Source organism: Diadema antillarum, unplaced genomic scaffold (genome assembly GCF_040938485.1).
Source record: "Diadema antillarum isolate AM-2024a unplaced genomic scaffold, OU_Dant_1.0 scf00000197, whole genome shotgun sequence".
Taxonomy (NCBI): domain Eukaryota; kingdom Metazoa; phylum Echinodermata; class Echinoidea; order Diadematoida; family Diadematidae; genus Diadema; species Diadema antillarum.
This window is the reverse complement of record NW_027271086.1, coordinates 2,762,426-2,788,118: the sequence shown is the minus strand read 5'-3', so window position 1 is coordinate 2,788,118 and position 25,693 is coordinate 2,762,426. Positions and strand designations below refer to the sequence as shown.

The following is a 25,693-nucleotide window of genomic DNA, read 5'->3' as shown; positions in this document are numbered from 1 at the left end:
GATCTGGTCAATGTGCTGTTGTCATCATGAATTTTCAGAGACTGTTCAAGTTGGCATGCAAATAAACAAAAAGGAAAGAAAAACAGACAAAAACAAATGAAGGAGAACATTTGTGGTGAGGACGCTTAAAAACGTGTGTTTTGCAAGTCCCCTTATAAAGCCATAATTTTAAAGATGATAATTTTCCAAACTTGAGGACTGCAAACTTACATAAACGTGGGTTTTTTCTTCTATATATTAGTTTGGTTTGGAGCATAACAAATCTTTTGACATTTTACAAATGATTTATCCTTATTGGCGTATCCTGCTTACGATTAGTAAAACAGATTACTGCTACGGAACCACATAAATGCAGCTGCCTGTACTCAGACATCCTCCATTCCGAAACACTAACTTATGAATCTATCTTGCTATATTCACATGCGTTCACACGTGTTCACAAACATTCAGACATAAACCATACCCAACAGCTCATTTATCCTTTTATTTGTCCAGTCATCGACGACTTTCACTTTAATTCGCAAGGCACATATTTCGTGTATAAATATTCAGCTGCATGGACACTATGAAAAGGCTACCTTAAAGTAAAACTCTCGCTTCATCTAATCTTGAATTGACAGAGCAAGTAAGAGAAAATGTGAACAGGGTAAAATTTGGATTCATATTGTCTCTACCAAGTGTACGGTAAAAGTATTATGCGGTCATATACAGTTTATCGTACTATGTATCTTGATCATAATACGATAAATAGGGCAAATTACGTAAGAATATTGTGACATCACCCCACATGTGCTTTATCCGTTTGCGCATAAATCGTCATGAAATTTCCCTTATTTCTTAAGGTTAGGCTATAATCCAAGAAGTCCTCTCCAAATTATTCTATAGAGGTGTAATGATGTGGCAATGATATTCTTAAGGAATAACTGCATAATAGTTTGAATTTACAAACCGACAGGAAAACTTCCTTGTTGAAGTATTTGGCCTTTTATTCGAAATAAATCAATGATCGAGCCACCATGAACACACCGAAGACCAATCACGCAATTTCAAACAAGTTTTGTTTGTTTTTTGTTTGTTTGTTTGTTTGTTTGTTTGTTTGTTTGATTGTTTGTTTGTTTGTTTGTTTGTTTGTTTGTTTGTTTTTGGCATAAGCTCAAACAAAACAGACTCACACCATCAACAATAGAATCCGTTAAATAGTCAGTGTCAGTTCAGAAAAGGTTTAGTACAGATGCTTTAAGAGGTTTTTGTGTTTAATTAGAACAATCATGTAGAATCACACTATCTACAAAATGATTTGCGTGATTAAAATTATAACAAAATCACGGAAAAGTTGGTCTTCGTTTTAAGAGTCATTGTAACAAATCCTTTTATCACAACTTGACGCCAACTCGAAACCAAGCTCAGGAAAAGGACGCATCCCGTTCCCGAACATTTTTTTCTTTAACTTTTCGGCATCTTTCGAGGTGTTCAGAAGCCGAAATCCAGTACTTAGTTGTTCTTGGTGTACTTGAAATAGGAAAGGGAAAAAAAAATCCAAAACACTGTTGATACAAACTAGTTTTAATGACTCTAAATTGATACCAATTAGCGTCTAAACTCATTTGTGGGCCGAATCATTGATGTCTCACCAAATACGTTCAAGCCCGGAACCAGTACATGTGGTACATGTGGTACCGATTACTTTCATGCTCAGTCATCTTAGTTTGTTCGTTTTCTCGTTCATGATAAGAACGTAGCTCAAGTGCAGATTTTGACCTGTACTGACAAAACTCCGTATGTCAGAGCATGGACGTAGGGTCCATGGTCAGAGGATATTGACTCTACTGATCCTGAATTTTGGATGTGGATAGAATTGGAATTTTCATCATTGCACTGATTGTGTAATATCTGTAGACGATGTTAAAATTGATCATGAATTAAAGGGATAGTACAGTATTGGTGGAGATGAGAATTGGGTTTTAACTTTTTGCGAGATACCAAGAAAACACTTATGAAATAGTACAGAGCATACCATTTTAAGAGGAATTCAAAGTTTATATGTTGAAAATCAGGTTTGGAATGACTGAAACATCCAAAAACAAAGTAAAACAAAGCGATCGCAATAAAAGTGTGGGTCCCACACTTTATTAGAATCGCTCTGTTTCGATATCTCAGCCATTTCAAAACCAATTTTCATCAATTAAACGTTGAATTCCTCATGGAATTACACGCTCTTTCATATTTCATAAGAGGTTCCTTATTATCTCACCAAAAAATGTCAGAAACCTGAAATTAGGTCTCAACCAAAACTATACGATCCCTTTAATGTACAGCTTGAATAAGTTCATATCTTTCTTCAAGAATGCTGCTCTCAAAACGCAAAATTACTCTGCAAACTCGTTATAAATTCACATGCACGACTCCGTGTTTGTACGCATGCGCAGTAAACAAAAAGTGCCGTATTTTTGTTTTCCAGTCCAACAGGGTTTATGTGAATTTCCCAAAGTTTGTGTCGCAGGTAAAAGCCAGCCATAAAGCGGTGTTTGTACGTTTGTCACCGAAACAGCTCTAAATGGAAGTAATGTCTGTTGAAACTCTGGGTGGAATTTGAAGTAGAGAAAGGACAGAGGAGGAGGAGGAGGAGGACGAGGAGGAGGTATGAGAAAGAGAGGATTGAGCCACGAAGAACAAGACAAAGAGGAAGAGGAAAACAAGGAAGAAAAAGAGGAGGAGAGGACATGATGAAGAGGAAATTATTGGCATATAAAGATAAAGATCCCGGGGACACCCGCTAATTTGAGTTTCCAAAGCCGGTGGATTCACTGTATATGCTAACCAATATATTCTTATCTTTGTATCCATCAAACGGTCACATGGTCCAGTTCGTTTGCCATTCTTTTATCAAAAAGTTTGTTCACCTCGGATAATGTGTCTGCTTTGTGTCGTGACCATGCATGAACTCTTTCCTTTCATTTCTTGTTTATTTTTCATCTCTCGACATTCGATTGAATGAGATGATTTCCTTCTTCCCTGAATTTTCACTCTTCCTTCCTTTTCTTAAACATAAACCTCTCAGTCCCCCCCCCCCCCCCCGACACACACACAAGCACGCTGGCGCCTTTGCAAACTTCCTCGTCTCTAATTTGGTAGGTAGATTGTTGTGTCTTCTTCGATTTTTTAATCGTAATTTGCTGGTGATTCCTCTTCTTAGATTTTTTTTCTACAGTCGGCCATGAGCAAAGTAACAAAGTCTTAAGATCAATAGCAGTTCCAGTAACAACATTTTCCAGCTTGTCCTCCCCCCCCCCAAAAAAAAGAAATTGTTTTGTTACTTTAATTACCCATCTAGCCGTCAAAGATATAAGATTGTTCATGATGTTGTTGGAGACTTGGTGCACGATAAGAATTATTTTTCTTTTGTTTAACATTTTAAGAGTGTTGATTTGCTCCTTGAACATTTTGATTAACGAAAACCCAATTATTGTCATACTTTCTCTGTGATATCATTTCATAACTGAATATCAATATTCGTACCAAAAAAAAAATGATTTACATCGAATCAAACCGCGCTCTTTGTCGAAACTAGATCTAGATCAGATCAATTAAGATTTTAAGGGGGGAGGTAGGACAAGCTGAAATATGAAGAGAAAAAAAAAGCTAGCTGGACCACAAATTGACCCTACATTTTTATTGAGTGCTTATTTACGTCATAATAAAGCAAATGTACTATGAATGATTAATACATCAAGCAGGAAATTGTGGGAATCTAGGTTTCGTGTCCATGGTAACGCCTTCCCTTTTCCTTCTACGTTCCATTCACTAACTTTGAATTTACTCAGCCATGCAATGTTATGATACATACTGTCATGACTGTAGATTTCTATCCGCCGTCTAATGTCCAATGTCATAACCTTGGTGGGGGGCTCATGTGACCAATACAACGGTGATGCAGTTTCGCGCCCCCCCCCCCCCCCCCCCCATTGAAAATCCCCAGGGCATACACAGTGTCCTTGTGGGATTAAAAAAAAATGTACATGTGCTCTGTCTGACTGCCCCCTTTAAACCTCACAAGTCGCTGCAGGAATGAGTATCGAGGGACGAAACCGCAGTGAAGACCCTTGTGACTAAAGTCTGATGCGGATATATACAAAAAAATGCTGCTAGGGGATTGAGGAGCTACAGGCGCAAAAAAAGTAAGGAAATTGAGGTATGTTTATTGACACAAGGCAAACTCCGTGCGTGCAGTACCGAAAAACGAGCGGGGCGCGCTGCCATGAAGGGAAAAAAGAAATCCGCCCTGTCGCCTGCGCGCCGCTACGTGTTTCTACATCTGTCAGGCTGAATGGATCGCGGATACATCTGTCTGGATTATGACAGGACAATGTTGTTATTTCAGAGCATGGATGTTTAATTTTGTGAACGCTGGATTCAGGGTGACGTTTTGATGTGGTGGGGGTATGACATCGTATAGCAAAACATGATCATAAATCGCGGATCGACGACCGGAGGACACTGGAGCGACGTGGGTTGATCAGTGGCGTGCATGCTTGATGTTTTTATTTCGCTTTGGTCCCAGGGAAATTTATTCTCACCGGAATCAAAATGACGTGGAATATGTTGTGGATTCTTGTCGTGGTCTGGATGAGTTTACACATGTGTGCCTGTAGAAACCTCCATTTCAGTACCCTGGAGACTCCGAGAGATGGTGAAGCCGGGTTTAACACATCCCTCTCAGAACAGCAGCTGGAATTTGCAGACGACCCGCAGCCCGATGGCTCGATATCACCGACGCTCTTCGCCAGCGCTTCCCGGCGTCTGCCGGACAGGCAGGCCTTGTCGCACCGCAGCTTACACATTGAGCGCTCCCACCAGGAGATTTACGAGTCGCTCTGGAAGAACGCGAACGTTCCCATGGATACGTCGTCTGCTTCGAAGATCGACGTCCTCGGCTACCTTCTCAAGAAGCAGGTCAAGAAACTTCGCGACGTCAGCAACGGGCAGGTGGAACTCGTCTTCCTCGTCGACAGCTCGGCGAGCGTCGGCATCGAAAACTTTTTCAACGAACTCAAGTTTGTCAAGAAGCTCCTCGCAGACTTTACCGTCGCTCCCGACGCCACTCGGGTGGCGATCATTACATTCTCCTCCAAACACCGTGTAGATTTGAACGTCAATCAGCTGGACGATAGCAACCCACAAAAGAGGCATCATAAATGTGCCCTGCTCAACGAAGACCTGCCAAAGATTACATACGTGGGAGGTGGGACTTACACCAAAGGTGCCTTTGAGAATGCTAAGGTAACGACCGCATGTTACGGTGCAATTTTGATTTTTTTTTCCCCCTTAATTTTCTCTTTTTAGGACTCCGGCGTTTGCTTGGGGATTTGTTTAGAGGCTTGTCACATATTCCCTTTTGTGAAGCCTACATGAAATAGAGAATGGCTAGCACAAACGGAAACACTGGCGTCTGTGACCTTTCAGTTATCTTTTGCTGCTCTGACACTATCTTTACATGTAACCACAGGTATCAAAGTATCACTGAAACTAAAAATGAAGGTGCAGTAATTGTTGCCGATTTGCTTGTCAAAGTCATCGCACGCACGTTTCACAACTTGACTGTTAAATGATTACTGATTACTGATAACCTTTTTTTTCTTTTAAGGATATTATTAAATCCAGGCTCAGACACATTAGGGAAGTAACACTGCGAGTTACCCAGGTTCTGTTTTGACGTTCTAAGTAGGCCTATATATGCCATGATTACATGACTGCAGTGTTGTTCCAAAGTCACGCTTTTCGCCATCGCAATAGCCCGTCTGTTGTTTTACGGACTTGTTATTTCCTTTTTTCGACGGGAAGTGCTCACCCGCATTGTCGACAGATGGATGTAGATCTTTCTTACAGTCATAGCATTAGCTCCATGATAACAATCCACGCCGAAGCGTCGTAAAATTCTGTACTAATATATACGGCAGTGGTCGGGTTCTATGTAGAACCATGGATGGAGCTGTCAGTATATCTCCGATGGTAAAACCATGTAGCTCCCCATATAGTTAAACGGCGGACACAACCCGCTTTTCATTCAAGTTATTTCACGAAGTAACAACTTTACTGAATGAAAATAGTATTAATGTTAATCCAAAAACAACACTTCTATATTCCAAAGACGATACAAAGGGGCAGCAGTTGTAGGATGTAAAGTTTGCTTTCAACGGGGTACATGTGACAAATTCGAGAATGTAAAATTGTCCACAGGTTCATTCCAGTTGTAGCAATTTCTTGTCGTCTTCCATAAACAGCAGCTTTCAAGACGATGATAATCGTTCTCTAACATGTTTATGCCCTCAAGCAGATATTAAAGGGGAAATCCAGTCCAAATATAAGTTAGTCTGATAAGAAGAGTGAAATATTCCGAGTTCAACGGTAAAATTTTGATCAAAATCGGGTGAAAAATAAGGAAGTTATGACATTTTGAAGTTTTGCTATTTTCTTTTTAGGAAATAGTCTTTGAACGGTCAATATGAATATCAATGAATATCAAGTGCAAATGGCAAAGTGAGCATGTCATCCCCTCACAACTTGCCATATATAGTTTGTTCATAAAATTTTGAAATTTCCTGTTCTCCATTCAAACGCAATTATGACCGAGGTTCAAATCCTGGTATATCGTTTTAACTGATCACTATTCCAAAGCTATTCAACCAGGAATATCATGTTCCAGACTTCAAGGACAGAAACATTGAATTTTCGTCATTTTTTTATACATTATCAATGGACAATTGTGAGGTCATGACATGGTTAGGTCACTCATTTGCATATTCATATCCACTGAACAAGAGCTGTTTTGCAGAAGTTAGCAAAACTTCGAAATGTCATAACTTCTTTATTTTTCATCCGATTTCTGTCAAATTTTTACCATTGAACTCGTAAGATTTTACTCTTTTTCACCAGACTAACTTATACATTTGGACGTGATTTCCCCTTTGATAGATTCAATGGCTGAGATGTTTGGTCTCTGTTGGGGGATGTGTATTCCAGAGTAATGTTTCACAGATCCACACTCAAAGGGGCCTACTTCTCCCACAATTTCTATAAGCTCCTCGGTATAATCCATGCAACAACGGTTTCGAAGATCGAAGAGGTCTTGCAGGATGATGAGGTAACTGTCGTAGGCCTATAGTCAGAGAAAATTATGTTCCTGGTCCATGGTGGTATTAGATTAAAACAGAAAAAAGAGACAACGTTCAGATATAAGGTTAGGTGGTATAGGATGATATAGACAGTGTTTCTTAAGTCATAACAAACGTATAATGTATTGATCTATACAAATGGGCCAATGTTACAGCTTAGCTGAAACCGAGCATAATTTATACACATTTCTCTGTGTTTGAAATACATACCATACGAGAAGAGTGAGTCGCCCGCTTTATTAGGTTAATCTTTCAATTCGAATCGGCAAGTTATACTTCTCAGTTTCGTGATATTGATTGACTTTTACTTTCCGAAGGGGGTGGGGAGGCTTGTGATGGAAATATTGCCCGGATATGACTATATTCTTGGATAGAGTTGCATAGACCAGGCAATATACCCTGTCATCCCCCTCAATAGACCCAGGAATATTGCATGAGAATAGATGATTCAGCACCAGTGATCTTGTATGTATGGCTGTCATTGTGATGTCATAAAGGTCTTAAAAGGTCTCAGACAACGGGAAGTAGCTCGAAGGATGCTAATCATTCATCAAATAAGCCTTGATTAATTTGCAGTAATGATTGTATTGACAATCAATCCGGTACCCATGAATCGATATGTCGTGACATTCAGTGGTTGATGAGTTTTCATTTTGTTTATTTTATCTTTATTTTTTTTTCAGAAAGAGGATATTTGGTTGCAGCTTCTAGCTTGCTCATTCAAGTACTAGTATACAACAGAACATTTTAATGGATTTTGATGTGTGCTTGCGTGTGTTTGCGAGTGAGTGTGTGTCGGGGGGGGGGGGATGTGCTCCTTGTGCACTGGCTCCTCCCACCCTCCCCCTCCCCCAATAATTAAGGGACGGAAGCCTCGTCTATATTGGTGATTAGTTTTGTCCAGAGATAAATGCCTAATTTGTATCTTTTCAGCTCCAAGGCTCCAGCGCCTTCCTTCCCCCCCCCCCCAGTTCTGCCGCAGCCCATAATCATGGCGTTATACGTGAACCACCATTCTGACCGTGGTTTTCCCCATTAATTTTACAAAGTCACACCTAGCGAATACATATTGAGGCATTGGTAAACGATGTGATATATGCTCCGCAAAACAAAATGAAATGTGTGAATGTGTACATTTTAACTTTTGCGCGATAATTAGAAACCACTTATGAAATATCAAAAAGCATACAATTCTAAGGGGTATTCAAAGTTTGTTTGATGAAAATCTTTTTGAAGTGGCTAAGATATATCATAGAGCTACAAGAAGCTCCATGGATATATGAAAAAAAGCAAAACAAAGTGGTCCTAATAAAAGGTTGGTCCCACCTTTCATTAGGACCTCTTTGTTTCTGGATATCTCAACCTTTTCAAAACCAATTTTCATCATATGAACTTCGAATACCTCTTGGAATTGTATGCTCTTTGATATTCCATAAGTAGTTTCTAGTTATCTCGCAAAAAGTTAAGATCTGAATTCCCCCATCTCAACTAAAACTATACCATCCACGTAATTAGTCAGTGAGAGCTAATACGTCACAAATGGATATCGTATAATCTGGTGCGATATTGAGCACATCTTGAAGTTAAACTCGTTTTGCGCTTCATTAATCCATTTCTCAAATGGCGTCAAATTATCCTTTGACAAAGAACAAGTGGTTCGTCAGGGTATAGGTGACCTTATCAAACCAACAGTGGGGGGGGGGGGGGGGGGCTACACGAGTATCAAGAACCGGAAACTCACCAATGTCCAACTTCCTGAACTGTTGAGTTAGCCTAGATATATCATGCCAGAGAAGTGTTGACCGCTTCAAACTGTAGACCATATCTAAGCCAGTTACATAGAGTAATCGTTCGTTCTTGTATTGCGTGGCCACTTGATATAATTATGTAATGGATAATGAATACTTGTATCCACTCGGTTTTTTTTTATAGTATTCTTGTATTTAAATTCGCACGCTTTAAAGCGCAAACCCATCGCGTAATTCTTAGTCAAAAGAAGTCGTCAAAATTAAGAGAATTGTTGTATCCCAAAATTTTAGGCCCTACATGTAATTACTTTTTTTTTCAAAAGTTAATCACTGTCACAAATGGATGTCGTATAATAGAACGAGTTCATACTTATATTCTGTATTCTGATACTCAGAAGTCATTAATTTGTCGTTGTATGTTTAATTATATTTTGAGAATTATGTTCTATTTTCGTGACAGCAACTCCTCATCTAATCTGCAAGTATGATTTTAAAGGGTGCACGTCACGAGACCGACATCCACGAGTCATACAGCCTACGAGTTATATAGCTCACGAGTCATACAGCACATGAGTTCGACACTAAGCTAACAAGGCCCACGAGACCGACACATTAATCCCCGTGTTGTATTTTTCGAAATCGTGGGCTGTTTTTACCTATAGTGTCGAACTCATGGGATTTATTTGCCTAGTGTCGAACTCATGGGCTGTATGGCTCGTGAGTTGTATGACTCGTGGACCTGTTTACAATATGAGCTGTATGACTCGTGGGTATTTTTCTCGTGGGATGACTCCATTTTAAACCGTGTCAGATACGTGTTTCACCGAAACGTATGCATGTTTGTATGCCTCAGTAACCCTCATTTCCGGGGGGGGGGGGGAAAGGGGGGGGGGAGGGGGAGTGAAGAACAGAAGTCAAGTCACAATGTCTTATCGTATTGGATAGAATATGTTGAAATGAAATGAATTGAATTGAATTGAATTGAATTGAACGTTTCATTGAATCCCCCGGCATCCATGTGACAAAGATGGTAGCGATAGAAGTGCATGATATCATAACATTCCTGAAAAAGGAAAGAAAAAAATCCCATGAATATCAGCATTGATTTTATCCCTGCTGTACTCGTCGGTTGTGTGACATGCTATTTGGCTTCTGCTTATAAGGATATCAGTACTTGACGTCACATCTGGATGAAATTTTTCGGCCACTCGTTTTCTAAAAGGGCCCTCACTGCAGCAAAGGATCCTGCTCTTCTGATAGCAAAACAAACGAGAAGTTTTGAACAGAGACTACAATATCGGCACGCGCCAGGCCTCGGCCATTGCGCCAAGTCCCTGCTGAACTTGGAAGCCGATGATCACGCTGGCTTCGTGGTGAAAATAAACATAAGTCTCTTCTCATTTTATGTAGTGCCGACCCAGGCAGCATCTCCTTCGTCGCGGGAACATTTTTGCCCTCTTGATAATAAACTGTCGATCAGTCGTCGGCCTTTTTGATCGAACCGGCCGATTTCGAGTCGCAGCTTAGTATTGGCGATGGATACTTCTCGAATTAGTATTATTATCATCATTCTTTTTTCGTTTGACTGGTAGTGGTATATTCTTCCGAATACGCGACATTGAAGGGGTAAACGACACTCTCGGGGTCATCATTAGCAGCTTCCTAACCATTGGTTAATGATTGCATCTTCGAATGAATATTAACTTGAATGGGATGATCCTTTTAATGTACATTGTATTTTCGTGAATGGGATTATCTCATCAAATTTCGTTATGATTTTTTTTTCGTGTGTATTTAGCATTAGCATTCCAAGAAGAGAGCAGACCACCCGAAACGTCGGAAAATGCACTCTCATCTCTCCACTGCTTTTCAGAACTCTCCTCTACAATACCCCTCCCCCACCCCTGCCTCTCCCTTTCTTTTTCTCCCCCCCCCCTCTCTCTCTCTCAAATTCTCAATTTCTTAAACTAAATCAATCTAATGAGAAATAATTGTGTGTGTGGGGGGGGGGGGACTAGTATGTACTTCTCAAAGTTCAACTCGTCTGTCTATTTTTATATAATCCCAACATACTCCTTAAAAAGGCCATAATTTTTATTGTGGTTCCGTAGAACTCTCCAGTATCGTTATCACTGTCATTCTCAGCATCACCTTTGCTCTACAGTATAACTTATCTCCTTCAACATCATAAGCGGGTTTACCAAGATGAATGCCCCGATTAATGAACATCGGGAATTAATTATAAATCTCGTGCACATCATGTCTCGTTGGAGGGCGTGCAGATGACAGAAGCTCTTCAAAACTAAGAGTTTAAAGGCATCATTTACCATTTGCAGATGAAACAAAAACCTAGCTTTGATACTTCAAGTTAGTTCTGAAATGTGAGTTAGGCATAGAAACAACCAATCTAAAAATGTTAATCAGCATAATCAATATATGGGGTATCGTTAAATAAACAAAAGGTGAACAATAGTTTTGATATGATTTTACCTAGAAATAAGTAGAATTAACTGTCTACAGTTATGGTTTATTGAGAAAATAGTGCTATCTCCTTATATTTAGAGGGTTTATTGCGAAATTTCTACGTGGCAGGATGTTTTGTGATACAACTGACCTACATATGTTTATCAAATGTGATAACTCTAACATTTTTTTAAATCACTGATCCCAATGGTAAACAGTACCCTTCAAGGAAATGAAAGCCCAAATATCAATTTGGATTATTCATTTAAAAAAAGAAAAATCAACATGATTTTCACTTTTCTTGCATAATATGAAAGATCACTTGACTTACTTCTTTTAGAAAGCAGGGGAATAGTACTACCCATTTATAACTAATAACAATTCGATGGAATGTGTATTCTTTATTTTGTTTTTAATTCTAATTTATGTTTTCTTCAGATTGTTTGCATTTCCATAATGACGTCATGAACTGCATAGTCTTCATATCCCAGCAATGACAGCACCGATACCTAAAAGATTCATAATTTTGAATCGATAGTCCGATTTTTTCTCAAACTAATAAATTGGATTTATATCTGAATCTGTTACGTCATGTTAGTTATGGTATGCAAATATGGGACATTCACTTCTTTATGTCATCAGTGAAATTCATGAGGGTACATGCACATACTTTCTGGCAACGATTACTTCCGTAATGCTTCTTATACGTGTATATAGATATCAACAATTTGCACAAAGCATGCACTGATTTTGCAGAAACAAATTATACTTATAATTGAAAAAAAAAGGCCTGGCACCATGTTGCTTTCATTTTTTTTTTCTCTCTCTCTCTTTCTGCTCGATCTCCCAGTGAACAGTACCGTCACTTTTTTTTTCACGTTTCCGCGTCTATAACTCTTTTGTCTGGCGAGGCTACTTGTCTATAAAGAAGAAGAAAAAAAAGGAGGAAGCTGTCTTGTGGTAATTACCAGGTTTAAGATCAGCAATCAACCGGGCAAGGAATAACACTCGGGTTATTACGGTGTTTGGAAAAGGAAGTCGGAGAACAGTTTTTCCTCGGGCCTGCGCAAATATTCAATTCTTTTCTTCGCGGTTTCCAAACGGCCGCGGCAGGGCAGGTGCGTGAACAGGTTATAAATGAAAGTACCATGGAGCTATACGTGAAAGTACTTTGAACGGATGCTGTGTGATTTTCTTTTTTTCGTTCCAACCTCAAAACATGTGGCACAGTTATCATTATTTTTGTTTCTTTTTAGCCCTCTGAATCGTCGAACTGATGAGTAGAAGCACACCGCAGCTTCCTTTGATTTAAAGAACTAGAACTTTCAATGCATTTCTTTAAAGGGACTGTACAGTACTGGTTGAGGTAGGGATTCATGTTTTGACCATTCGTGAATGAGATAAATAAAAACCTCATATGAAATATGAAAAAGCATGTAATTTTAAGAAGGATTCAACGTTTATTTGATGAAAATTGGTTTTCAAATGGCTGAGATATCCAAAAAAGTGATAATAATAAAAAGCGACATGCCACACTTTTATTAGGATCTCTTTGTTTCACCTTGTTTTTGGATATCTCGGCCATTTCAAAACCGATTTTCATCATAAAAGATAAACTTTTGACACCCCTTAGAATTGCATGCTCTTTGACATTTCATAGAGTGGTTTCTGAATATCTTGCAAAATGTTAAAGGCTACATTTTCACTTCGACCAGAACTGTACACACCCTTTAACTTGATTAAATAAAATTAAAAAAAATCAATAGATAGAAAGTATACATGATTATAGTTAACCTGCGTGCCTCATTTTACGTGTATTACTTGCTCATAGGTTTGTTTGTGAAATGTGAGCACGTTATTTTGGATTCATTGCTACAGAAAGAGCCAAAGAATCCAGAATAAATCAAACAATATGAACAGGGACATGTTCATTTAGCAGAGACAACGAATGTTTCACTGATATAACGACATGTTGAATTTTCATGAAGCGATGATAGCAACCGCAGTCACTAATAAGCCAGTTCGGAGATAGCTCATGTGCACATGGGTACAAATAATGACCTTTCATTTTTCTCAGTTGGTTAGGCACTTCACTCAATTCAAAGCGACATAGTGCAGCAGCTTGCCTAACATAGCAATTCATGGAACTCGTATTCTAACAAAGAATGAACCTGTGTAGATGAAGCGACCAGAATGGTTCGTCAATCAACACCTTTGGAAGCATCTATTTCATTGTGCTGGTTTAATATACATTAGCAAACTTTTTCTATTAACAATGCCAAATACCAGGCTTGCGGTCAGGTGGATGTACTAGCAGGCACCATTTACAAGGATTCCATGAACAATCATAGCATTACAGATGCTTATCTCAGTGAGATTAAAAACCAACCTGTCTCTCGGTACAAATGACCTTTTTCTGCTCATGCTCATGCTCAAACTGGGACCCCGAACTGGCTTATTACTGTACTATATGCATATAAGATACGCTAATGATATCACCTTGCCAATTTTGCACAACGCACCACTGCACATTTTTGTGTCTTCATATTTTTCTTTCTATAAATACTATGTTCTCATTGTGTGGGTGACTATAGAGTATCCCATTAATGTCGTTCTGTATGACGACTATTTCTGAGGCTATTATCATCGTTAAGCGTTTGCTTATAGTGATGGTCTCCTGCATTTCTGCATCATTTTCAGGTGCTTAATTTGTCATTTGAACGGCAGGTACATGACGTTGTAATTCTCAAGGTTGAATATGCATAAGATAACACTGGCTGGTATTCATTTTGTATTATCATGGAATCATGTCAGTACATTTTAGTTAATTACTTAAAGCTGTTTTAACTGTTAGATCCAACCAATATTCAATATCATTGTTCAAGTGACATTATGCTGCATTTATGTATGAAAGAGAAATGTAACAAATAAAATCAGTCAATCTGTCAGTAACGTATATTTATGTACCACAAAACCAACAAAAAGTCGCCAGACATGGATTTTTAGTTTAATATTTGCAGATTCTGAAAGAACAGACTTTAACAAAAGTTATTACAGTTGAACGTGAAGAGTGTGTGAATGGTTTTTAAGAAATCAAAAGGCTAATCAGACAATTCTTTTAAAGAATGTGTTCCAGAAAAAGTGCTGAAAATACAATTTCCTCTTAGTTTTATTATCCCAAACTTTAGAATAATGTAGAAGAAAAATTGCTCTTTCAGAAAATATAAAAGCCTCAAAATTGACTAGTTCACCTATTTTGAGTCCTCACGTAAAATCAGGGCTTGCGGCATTTTGTTGGTTTTGTGAGGTCAATGTTGACTTCCACGCAAATCTTTGCGATAATAATTCTGGATTGATGAATTCCAAGAGGGTGAATTAAATACAGTGAAGTGTTTAAACCTTCCTGTACATATCAGCCCTCTCGTCAATCTTTCTATTTAAACAGAGTTGTTATGATTGAGCAAAGGTCTTAGAGGGGACTTGTTTTGATAATTATCTTAGTCATCGAACGGTCCTTCGTTTTATGTCATTCAATAGTTGTGATGATTTAATTGTGATGACTTTGTTTTGAAAAGGAGATTGGCTGGAATTCATACATTATTGCCCAACATCATTATTGCCCAACATCATTTCTATTTCCTTACTTTTTTTCCACATACCAACCAATGGAAGAGTTGTGACGCGATGAAAGTTCCTTTAATTTGTTATGGTTATCGTTATGTTCAGCACAATTTTTTTTTTCGAATACTTTTTTTAAATCAGTTCCGAGCACGTAACACAAAGTTACAGTCACATTGCAACATGATCACAGAACGGTAATGCCTTACAAACGCATCGATAAAAAAAAATAAATTATATTAAAGATTGTATGAGTGTGAATTGATAAGTTTTTTTTTAGTTCTTTTATCCCCCGGAAATGTTACCTTAACGTTATTTTATAGTCGCTTCCTTTACTTCTGGTGTTCTCAACTTGTCGAGTATTGCTCTTCCTCTCTCTCTCTCTCTCTCTCTCTCTCTCTCTTTGCATTTATAATGCATGCATTATTAATTATATATCATATTCCCAGCTTACATGACTTTTGACTGTGTCATGCTATATACTGGAAAGTAGAAAATTGGAAATGCATATATGAAATAAGTGTGACAGTGTGAAATAATGTATCTACTTCACGAAAACAGGACCAAACAACAACAACAACATACTTATGATATTCCAAAACCACATTGTGGTCAATATATCAATATGGATAAGAATGTCCCTTTAAGCATTGGTTTTCCGTTGGACTGGAAGCACATCTACATTTGTATTGTGTGGTTACGATGAAAACCCGCAAAACATGTGCGGTTAGGAAAAGCCGGGACTTAAACTTCAACGATTCGAACAACCCTTGCATACTTCCACCGCTGTTTGAAACAATTTCACCGCAAGTAGCTCCTTCAAAATTATGATATTACAAGATAACCGCCAGACTAGAAGTAACGTGGATCTTCATATAAATAGTTCAGAAGGTTGATAGCTTTCTGGCCAAAAATTATCCGAGTTTGAAAGACTTGAAGGCATAGATTCCCCCCTCCCCCTCAAGCTGTCCCGATCTCATCTCATCATATGAATGCTTTTGTTTTGTTTTTCTTCGAAGAATATGATTAAAGGGATGGTACAGTATTGGTGGAGATGAGAATTGGGCTTTTATTTTTTTGCGAGATACCAAGAAAACACTTATGATATAGTACCGAGCATACCATTTTAAGAGGAATTCAAAGTTTATTTGATGAAAATCGGGTTTGGAATGACTGAAACATCCAAAAACAAAGTAAAACAAAGCGATCGTAATAAAGTGTGGGTCCCACACTTTATTAGAATCACTCTTTTTTGGATATCTCAGCCATTTCAAAACCAATTTTCATCAAATAAACGTTAAATTCCTCATAGAATTACATGCTCTTTCATATTTCATAAGAGGTTTCTCATTATCTCACCAAAAAATGTTACAAACCTGAAATTAGGTCTCAACCAAAACTATACAATCCCTTTAAACTTTAGATTCGCAGTACAATATAATACCTAAAGTTTGGCAGTAAATGTGCCATGTATTCCTCGATCGGGTGATGTTCGTTATTTTGAAGTTTAGTCAATCCGAAAATGAAATAGGGGTCGTTATTCCGAAGGTTCGTTATCTCAAAATACACACATTTCCTGTATACTGCGAGTATGGAAGTTAATCCGCAAATGAAAAAGTGTTCGTTAATCCGAACATTCTGACGTCATCCTGAACAGTTCGTTAAACCGAAGGTCCGTTTATCCGAAAATGAAATAAGGTTCGCTATTCCGAAGGTCCGTGAATCCGAAAATGGAAAGAAGCACTATACGTGCTAACGAACCTTCGGAATTACGAACCTTATTTCGTGTTTGAATTAACGAACCTTCGGAATATCGAACCTTTTTGTTTTGTAATGTTTTGTGTTGTTGTTGTTGTTGTTGTTGTTGCTGTTGTTGTTGTTTTGTTCCGGTTTAACGAACATTCGGAATAACAAACCTTATTCCATTTTTCGGTTTATTTGGGAGGGAAACGGTTCTTGAACAGTCAATATGAATATGCAAATGACAAAGTGAGCGTGTCATTCCCTTACATCTTACCATATTATGCACTGCAGTTTGTACATAAAATTGTGAAATTTTCAGTATTTCATTAAACGCAATTATGCCCGAGGCTCAAATCCTCGTATATCTAACTGATTACTATTCTGAAGTTATTCAACCAGGAATAACATCATGTTTCAGACTTCAATGACAGAAACATTGAATTTTCGTCATTTTTTTTTTTTGTACACGATCAATGGAAAATTGTGAGGGTATGACATGGTTAGCTCACTCATTTGCATATTCATATTCACTGTACAAGAACTGTTTTGCAGAAATTAGCAAAACTTCAAAATGTCATAACTTCCGTATTTTTCATCCGATTTCAGTGAAATTTTTACCATTGAACTCGTAAGATTTTACTCTTTTTTTATCAGACTAACTTATATTTGGACTGGATTTCCTCTTAAAGGAATCATCGGAATGACGAACCTTCTGAATAGCAAACTTTAACCTCCTCGTTTGTCGACCCTTTCTCGATATTAAAAGAGTGTATTTAATGTTAATGTCACTATAGGTGCTGCCATTGTATCTTTCGACCCCGCCCCACCCCCATCCCGATTGTTAGTTTGCAAACTAATGAGGATGATCTCGAATATTATACGTTTGTTGCAGACAATCATCTTTGATACATGCGTAGACTACTGTAGAGAGAAACGGGGATTGCCAGCAAAGAGTATTTCAAGATAGTGTATAATTCTACTCATTACCTTTGCGAAAAAGAACAAAAAAAAAAAATAGTTCGCTGCTTGCTATATGTACAGATGAATTTTGGCAGAAAATTAGAGAACTTAGACTACGTAAAAGATCTAACTTTACTATGTAGACTTTTTGTATAAGCCAACAGTTAGTCCCACTGAACATTGATTTTTCAATTTTCAGTTTCTGACTCTGAGGCTCTCGTTTTGCGATGAAACAGAACAATGATGGAAATCTTAATAAGTGCTTTCATTCTCTTCTCCTCATGGGAGCATGATCGATGAGAGTGGTTCACAATACTATTCTTTTTAGGTTTTGTTTCAAATCTATTAAAGGATTTTTTTCTTCTTTCTCTGTCTTATTCTGTTTTGGCATGGGCGGCCTTTAAAGGGGATGGCTAGTAACTGATCAGTGGGAATCAGAGGGAATGCTGGGGGATGATTGTTACAATCCTTGTGGGATTCATTTAAGAGTACATTATATATCTATTGTTGTGTGAAAATCATTAGCTTCAGAATGGTCTCATGTTCAAGTAATGAGCAGTTTAATGTTCTAGGTTAGCATGCCTGTACAGTGACGGGGCATTAAACTGCACATTACATGTACTTGAATATGAGACCGTTCTGAAGCAAATAATTTTCACACATCAATAGATATATAGTGTACTCTTAAATGAACCCCACAAGGATTGGAACAATCATCCCCCAGCATTCCCACTGATTCCCATTGATCAGTTACTAGCCATCCCATTGATCAGTTACTAGCCATCCCCTTTAAAGAAGGGGCGGATACCAGCGCAGGGTAAAATCGAATTTCATGCTGGCACAAGCATGACAAGTGATAATTATCTTGTTAGTCCCACCTGCCTAATCACTAAAGCGACCGTGCAACGAAGGTCGCTCTTTTCGCGAGAAAACCCCTTTTCGAACGACCTGCCGGCCTTGTTATTGCCGTCCTCAACATGAACTACATCTGACCAGCCCCTGCAAATGTAATTCTCGCCCCCTGTCCATCTCCAAGTTCAAAACAATGCTGAAGAATATGAAGGCAATAATAAAAAAAAAAAACCCGACAACATTGCAGGAACAACTTTTCACTGGCACTGGAAACTGTGTGGTAATGTCATCTCAAAATGGGAAAAGGACAAGCCAAGAAAAAGTAGGTCATCGAGCTTTACCTGTTTATTTGCCCGGATGTTATTCTGTTTGAGCTCGAAGTGAACACGGTTTCCTTCAGCTCTTATCCATGTCCATTCTACAACATAGGTTACAGAATGCTGGTACAAGTCAGAATATTCGGACGAGAGCCCGTTTTATAGGGAGACCAATATAGCACCGGTTACAGTTTGTTATTCCAAAGGCTCGTTAGTCCGAGAATGAAATAGAGTTGATCGAATTTAACTCCAGAGGTTCGTTAATTTGAAAACTAAATAATGTTCGATAATCCCCATGTTCGTTTGTTCCCATCTTCTTTACATTTTCAGATTAACGAACATTATTTCCGGATTACACGAACCTTCGGATTGTTCGGAATAGCGCCACAAATGTTCGTATTAACGAACATTGTAGGTATGAAAAATATGTGTGTTTCGGAATAAAGAACCTTTGGGATAACGAACCTTATTACACTTTCGGATTTACGAACCTTCGGAATAACGAATGTCACCCCACGCACAGTTCGTTATTCCGAACGTGCGTTAATCCGAAAATAAAATAACGAACCTTATTTCATTTTCGGATAAACGAACCGTCGGAATGACAAATCTTATTTAATTTTCGGATTAACGAACCCGAGGAATAACGAACCTTCGGAATAACGCCACAGTATTCGGATCAGTAACGAACCCTTAGGCCTATTTCATTTTCGATTTAACGAACTTCTAGGGATGGGAAATCTGTGTGTTTCCGAATAACAAACATTCGGAATAACGAACATGAAAAAAGACCCCCTGCCCCCCTTCAACATGTGTTAACAACTTTATTTTATTATCGTGCATGTACACTTATGATAATAGAATATGTCTAACCGTTGACAAGAAATATCAACGTTATGTTGCCTTTGTGTGTGTGTGTGCGCGCGCGCACGTGCGAATGGAACCTGCCTCTTCTTGATTGAGAGGTTCTAAAATATTTTGAAGACAAACGTTGAAAAATGAAGAAACCACTGTGAAAATCAGGTGAAATTAGACACATTCTCAGACAATCGAGACTTGAATATATCCCATGGGCGTCCTAATTAAAGAAAAGCCGCCAAGGTCAGATGGTAGTGAGACTTCACCATTGATATCACTTATTCAATCTTTCCACGAATGTATCGTGCCTCTTACCATTTTTCGGAGACTTGATGCGTGAGTGCATCCTCGTAGTAATATGATATTGATTGAAATACGAGTCATTTATATTCGAAGTAAGAAGCACAAGTCGTCTTGATTGACGTCACAATGTTACGTCAGTACGATTGTGACGAAAAGATCATAGGACGACATATTCAGCGGTACAGCCACATTCGAATGGCCATGATGGGTTCATTGTGTTGCAGATTTTATTCAATATTCTGCTTAATTCGCGCAGTGGCATATTGCACAAATCTCTGAACTTCCGAATTTTACTCTCATCTATTTAGCATGTGTATATTACTTTTTTGTCCTGCTAATTATGTTTTGTATAGGTCTGTACACTTATAATGTTTGTTGAAAAATATGAATGAAATGAAATGAAATGAAATGAAATGAAATCTTACTCGGATCAAGGGGTGGATTTCTTATTCTTTCGTCATATTTCTATTAAAAGTTCTCGTCGAACCTTAACATCTATAAGAAAGTGATCTGCGAATGGTGGTGAGAAGGTCCAAGAATGTCGATGGCAATAAATTACCGCCCAGGTAGTGGATAAATAAATACCGGCTGCGTATGAATTCGAACTTGCGCGACCTTTATTTCGTTCACCTGTGTGACACAGGTAGAACAAGATACATTTCTCGCTTCATTGTTTCAGCGGGTCGACTGCTCGAAACAGGTGTCGTAAGAATGCCTTGTTTACGTTTCCGCTTCGCAATGGTGAGAATGCCTTGTTTATGTTTCCGCTTTGCAGCAGTCTGTTGTGTGTAAGTGCGTTTTCCACATACCATACGTGTCATGGTCTATGTATGATATTTCAACTACAATCGAAATCGTCATGAGAATGGGAGTATCCCTTCAAAAGTTATTTCAAGGGTAACTTGTTATTCATTTGCCCCAATGATGCGATGTCATGAACTGCTGACGAATTCAGGTGAAACCGGGAGGTTCAAACAATGGAGGTCCAACTGGCTATGATGATCATTCAAACAGCTGTCAGTTTTCTATGGATGCATAAAAGAAATCCACAGGCATACATTGGTGCCTTTGACATTTTGATAATTTGGATTCGATGCCGCCATCTTTCTGAGCAATCTGAAGATTCAATTTAACACTAACGTAATATCGGGTAAAGATGAAACTTCACCTAATGATAACTCATTATAAAACTTAAGTCAATCCCGTCCAGAAGTATAATGTGCAAAGGTTCAAGTCGGAGCTGTATGTTGTGAAAGTACTAATGTACCGTCCTGGAAAGCCAATTTTATCACTTTTCCGATATTTCCACAACACGAAACTGATATGATTTAATCGTCAAGTAAAGTTCGTTATGAATAATGATGTGTAAGATTGGAGTCCAGACATAATGATTATCATAGTCGAGTAATTTTGATCATTATTTCAGCAATATTTCTATTCGCGCATCACCTTATTCTTACCATTATGTACCGCTCGACTTTTTAAAGTTAAAAGCCCGGTCACACAGCGCTTTGTGGCTTAATCACGGCCAAAACACGTCAAAAAGTGGTCTCCCGTGAAGCAGACGATGTTGTTATCGTTGATGTCGAGTTTAAGACGAGCTACGGTCGATTTATAGACGTGGCAGGACGCGGGGAAAAATCGGAACGGCGTCGGACGCGGTAAAAAGTTTTGAACTGCTCAAAACTATTACGCGGACAACCACGGGCGGCACACGTGGTAAAGACGTGCAAAACACGTGAAACACACGTGATGATCCGTGTTCCGGCAGTGATTAAAACTTGGGGAGACGCGGTAAGACGTGGGTAAGACGCGAAAGTTTAGCAGTCTGTCACGGGCAGAGCACGGTCATCTGACGCGTGTTACGCGTTGGTATCACGGGAAATAGCGTGTGTTTAGCAGCTTATCACTGACAAATGGATTTATCCGCGTACATCGGTACATACACGTGGCTGGACGTGGTTAGCCGTGCTTAGGCAGTGCTTCAGCATTGGAACAGCCGCCAACGACCATACTCCGTACAAAGCACGGCCAAACCAAAATTGACCAAAAAATTACCACTTACGACCACGTCCACCAGATTTTCATAACTTTTTGTACGTGATTTAGACGCGGAGTGCTGTGTGACCGGGGCTTAAGATGATGAAAAGTAATTACCACCATAAAGACGTAATTATAGTCCTTGATAGAGAGTAGCTGGTCATTTTGCGATGAGACATGAATCCATTGTCTCCCTATCTGTGGAGCAGACCCAGTTTGGCACATGTGCCAAACTGAAGTTTGAATATTTGAAGTATGTATACTTCAAATAATATTTTAGAGTATATAGCGGCATCAAACATTGGATGAAAGGGAATTTAGGACTGATGTGATTTGATCTCTTGAACTTCCTTTTGTGAAAGGGGAGGAGTATGTAAGTCATGACATTGTACTAATTTAACGAATTTTAAAGAAAAATCGATTTGCGTCATACAAGCGTACTATGAGGGTGATGCCATGAAACGCTCATGACTGGAAATCAGGCATTAAACTTTGTTTGTTAGATTGTTTGTTACATAGTTTGTTACACAGTCAAGTCGGTTTGTTTAATTAGAGTGAACTCAAATGAAATGATTTTTTTTCGTCGAAATCGGACCTAAGACAAGACAGTTATGGATTTAAGGTGACCTGATCAGCCGCGGGGAAAAAATACTGAAAGGGAAACGACGATATCCTTGATGTTAACATGTTGGTAATTGAGAGCAGACTTTCGTCTTGTAACGAAAGGTCCAGGACGAGCTCGCGCCAAAAAATTTTGCTGTTCATTATAAAATCTCGATGGCAGGTAAGGACAGCTGAAATTAAAAGCGGGACCTCTGTCATTTCCTCCCGCAGTCCTCCCCGCTTTTCCGCTCGGAAGCCCGGTCTCATGAGTGCTGCAGCAAGGGCCGGTGCTGCAAAATGTGTCGGTCGCCATGGAAACGAATGGGATCCGCAGTTTGTGGGCGGCTCGTAAAATTCCGATTTGTGGAGCGAATTTCGGAAGTTGTGATGAGCTATGGCGGTGATTGGATGTTTGGAGGCGGGAATTCCATGCACTTTGTCAATGTCGATCAATCAACAGAAGAGAGAGAGAGAGAGAGAGAGAGAGAGAGAGAGATAAAGAAGTAGATACAGACAGACAGACAGACATTCAGAGGAAAAAAGGATCACACAAGGAATCGCGGAGGAAATAAAAGTCAGCATAGATACAGGATTCATCCAATTTCTGCTTTTTCCACTTTGCTGAAGCATAAATTTGCCAGTTTCCTTCCATTGTTTCAACTCAATTCATTTCAGTGGAGGGAAGGATTGGACTTTTTATGTTCAATGCGACGTGTTGCGTTATCCATTTTGATATGTTAATTGTATATCAGAGTTCCAGAGTTAACTAATTCGAATTCTCATTAGGCTTCCGGAAGTATTTGAGTAGAACTTACCATGACGTGTCCAAATTGTACTTTTGTTTTTGATTATCCAAGCTTTTGAATTGTAAAGAGAAAGTCATTTTATGATTTTTTTAAAATTCTTTTGTAGGAAAAATATTAAGTTTTTAAGAGGGCTTGATTTTCATTTCATTTCGATTTGCGCGTTACGAAGAAACTAGAAATAAATGTTTATAATATTGAATTCTATCCTAAATACTCTCAATCAATTCGAGTATTCGATTTAAAATTTTACGGGGAAATAAAGCTTGTAATTCAACGAAAGGTGAAATGCGTTTTTCGTCTCCGAACTTCGCCTTGCAACTATCGGTGCAGAGCATGATTTCAAAGCGTATAGTGGAATGCTATATAGACATCCCATTGTAACGCTTTGAACCCAAACATGTGTTTGCATGAATTACGAGGGAGTTGTCTCTCCTTTTCTTACACCTCCCTGCTTTAAGACATCCGTGAATTTCAGTGCACCGTATTTGAAATCTTAAAGTGGAGCTTCACCCAATGTTAATCTTAACTTAATCAAACGAGGGCGAAAGGAAATACCTTGAGAGAAAATGCATCATGATATATAATCGAAAAAAGCATGCTCGGAAAAACACGGAAATATTATATGCAATTTACATGAGCAGCGTCGCCCCAGAATTATAATGTATATGCACATATGAATTATGTGTGCTTGTCTTTGTATATTATGTTGCAATAAACTAGACCGTTTCTGTATTGTATTCATATTTCATGCATGGTTTGTTCACAAAATTTGCCCTTAACAAGCTTGCCGGAGGCTTGCCCTATACCTACCTAGCAACAACTGAGGGAATTCCTGCCTGTGAAACTTAATACTTCCTTGTTATAGGGTTGTGAAAAGAAACATCTATAAATTGAAAGAAGTTACAGAAACGGTCTGTTTTAACACCTTTATAGGTTGCTCCGCTTCGAAACTGTATCGCACCCCTGCCTCCCCGAGACACCCACAATGCTTTGCGAGCGCGAGAGCTGCAACCCCTAGAAACCGCAAGAAGCGGATTACGTAACGGGTACTGATGATATGATGATTATTCATCGATACATCTGCCGTCTCGACGGCTTTACGAGGTCACGACGTTATTCTCCAAAATGTTCATATCCTCATTCTTTCACGAAACTCTATATATAGAAATGAGAAAAGAGTCAGAATGTTTGTGAGTGCTGTCATCGATTCCAGCAGTATATATGCAGTAACTTTATGTTATGTTATATAAAAACAATCTTATCACTTTTGATTTATGATTTGCCCGCCTCTTCTCTTTCTTTGAAATCTCCACATTATTTCGAGCATTTTGCCTCACAACTTCATATAGCTTCAGAAAACTTCATAGCTGCGTTAGATGTTATACTATGCCCCAAATACAAACGTATAGTCGTCAGACCTACAAAACAGAGCAGAGAAACAACAAGAGTATGACTTGGAACTAAAGACGACGTAAGAAAAAGTTGACTATGACATCGAAAGAGACGTTTTGATGGTGTGTGTTTTTTCAAGGACAATATACAAACCGATGTGCGAGTGATTGCTATCTCTACCTTACGACCTTGCGACCTTTTGCAAATTTCACTAACGTATTAGATCAGGAAGTGTATTCCAAGTCATGCGTATACATTATCCATATTGTAAAATTTGTGTTCCTTTTGAATCTGTGGACCGTCGTGAAGAAGAAGAAGAAGAAGAGAGAAACAAAATCATTAAAAAACATTTCCAATCCTGGAACAGTTTCACCTACAGATCTGAACAGACTGAAGTGAATGAATACCAGGTCCTTCGATTTGAGTGTGCAAGAAATACCAGCACCAAACGTGAATTGAAAAAGTTAGATGCCTTGATGTCGGCCCCTGGTTGTGCTCGAGCAATTTCCTTTCCTTTTTTTTTTTTTTTTTTGGGGGGGGGGGGGTAAACTCTATACGGCGGACATCATTACGACCATAATTATTGTGACATTATGTCAGGGTAAACGTGTACGCAAAATGATGTCCATTGTTGAAAAACAGGGTTCTGCTCTATAATGACGAGTAGTAATTTTATATACGGTAGCTATCATTCGAGACAATTATGAGACAAAGGAGAAAAAAAAACTTGTTTGTTCGTCTTTCCAGAAAAGTTCACTTGAACTTAAAACGAAAATACATGAATGCAGACTCTGGCATGGCTAGCCGAGTGATTTCATGGC

The 25,693-nt window shown here is 38.7% G+C and overlaps 1 protein-coding gene across 1 annotated transcript in view; it reads left to right on the top strand.

Moving 5' to 3' along the window:
• Window positions 1-4,409: 4,409 nt before the first annotated feature.
• LOC139723693 (sushi, von Willebrand factor type A, EGF and pentraxin domain-containing protein 1-like) overlaps window positions 4,410-25,693 on the top strand; it is a 73,416-nt gene continuing 52,132 nt past the window's right edge. The window contains 1 exon segment of the mRNA XM_071634916.1: window positions 4,410-5,277. Within this exon segment, the coding sequence (XP_071491017.1) occupies window positions 4,585-5,277 (693 nt within the window). The 5' untranslated portion in view covers window positions 4,410-4,584.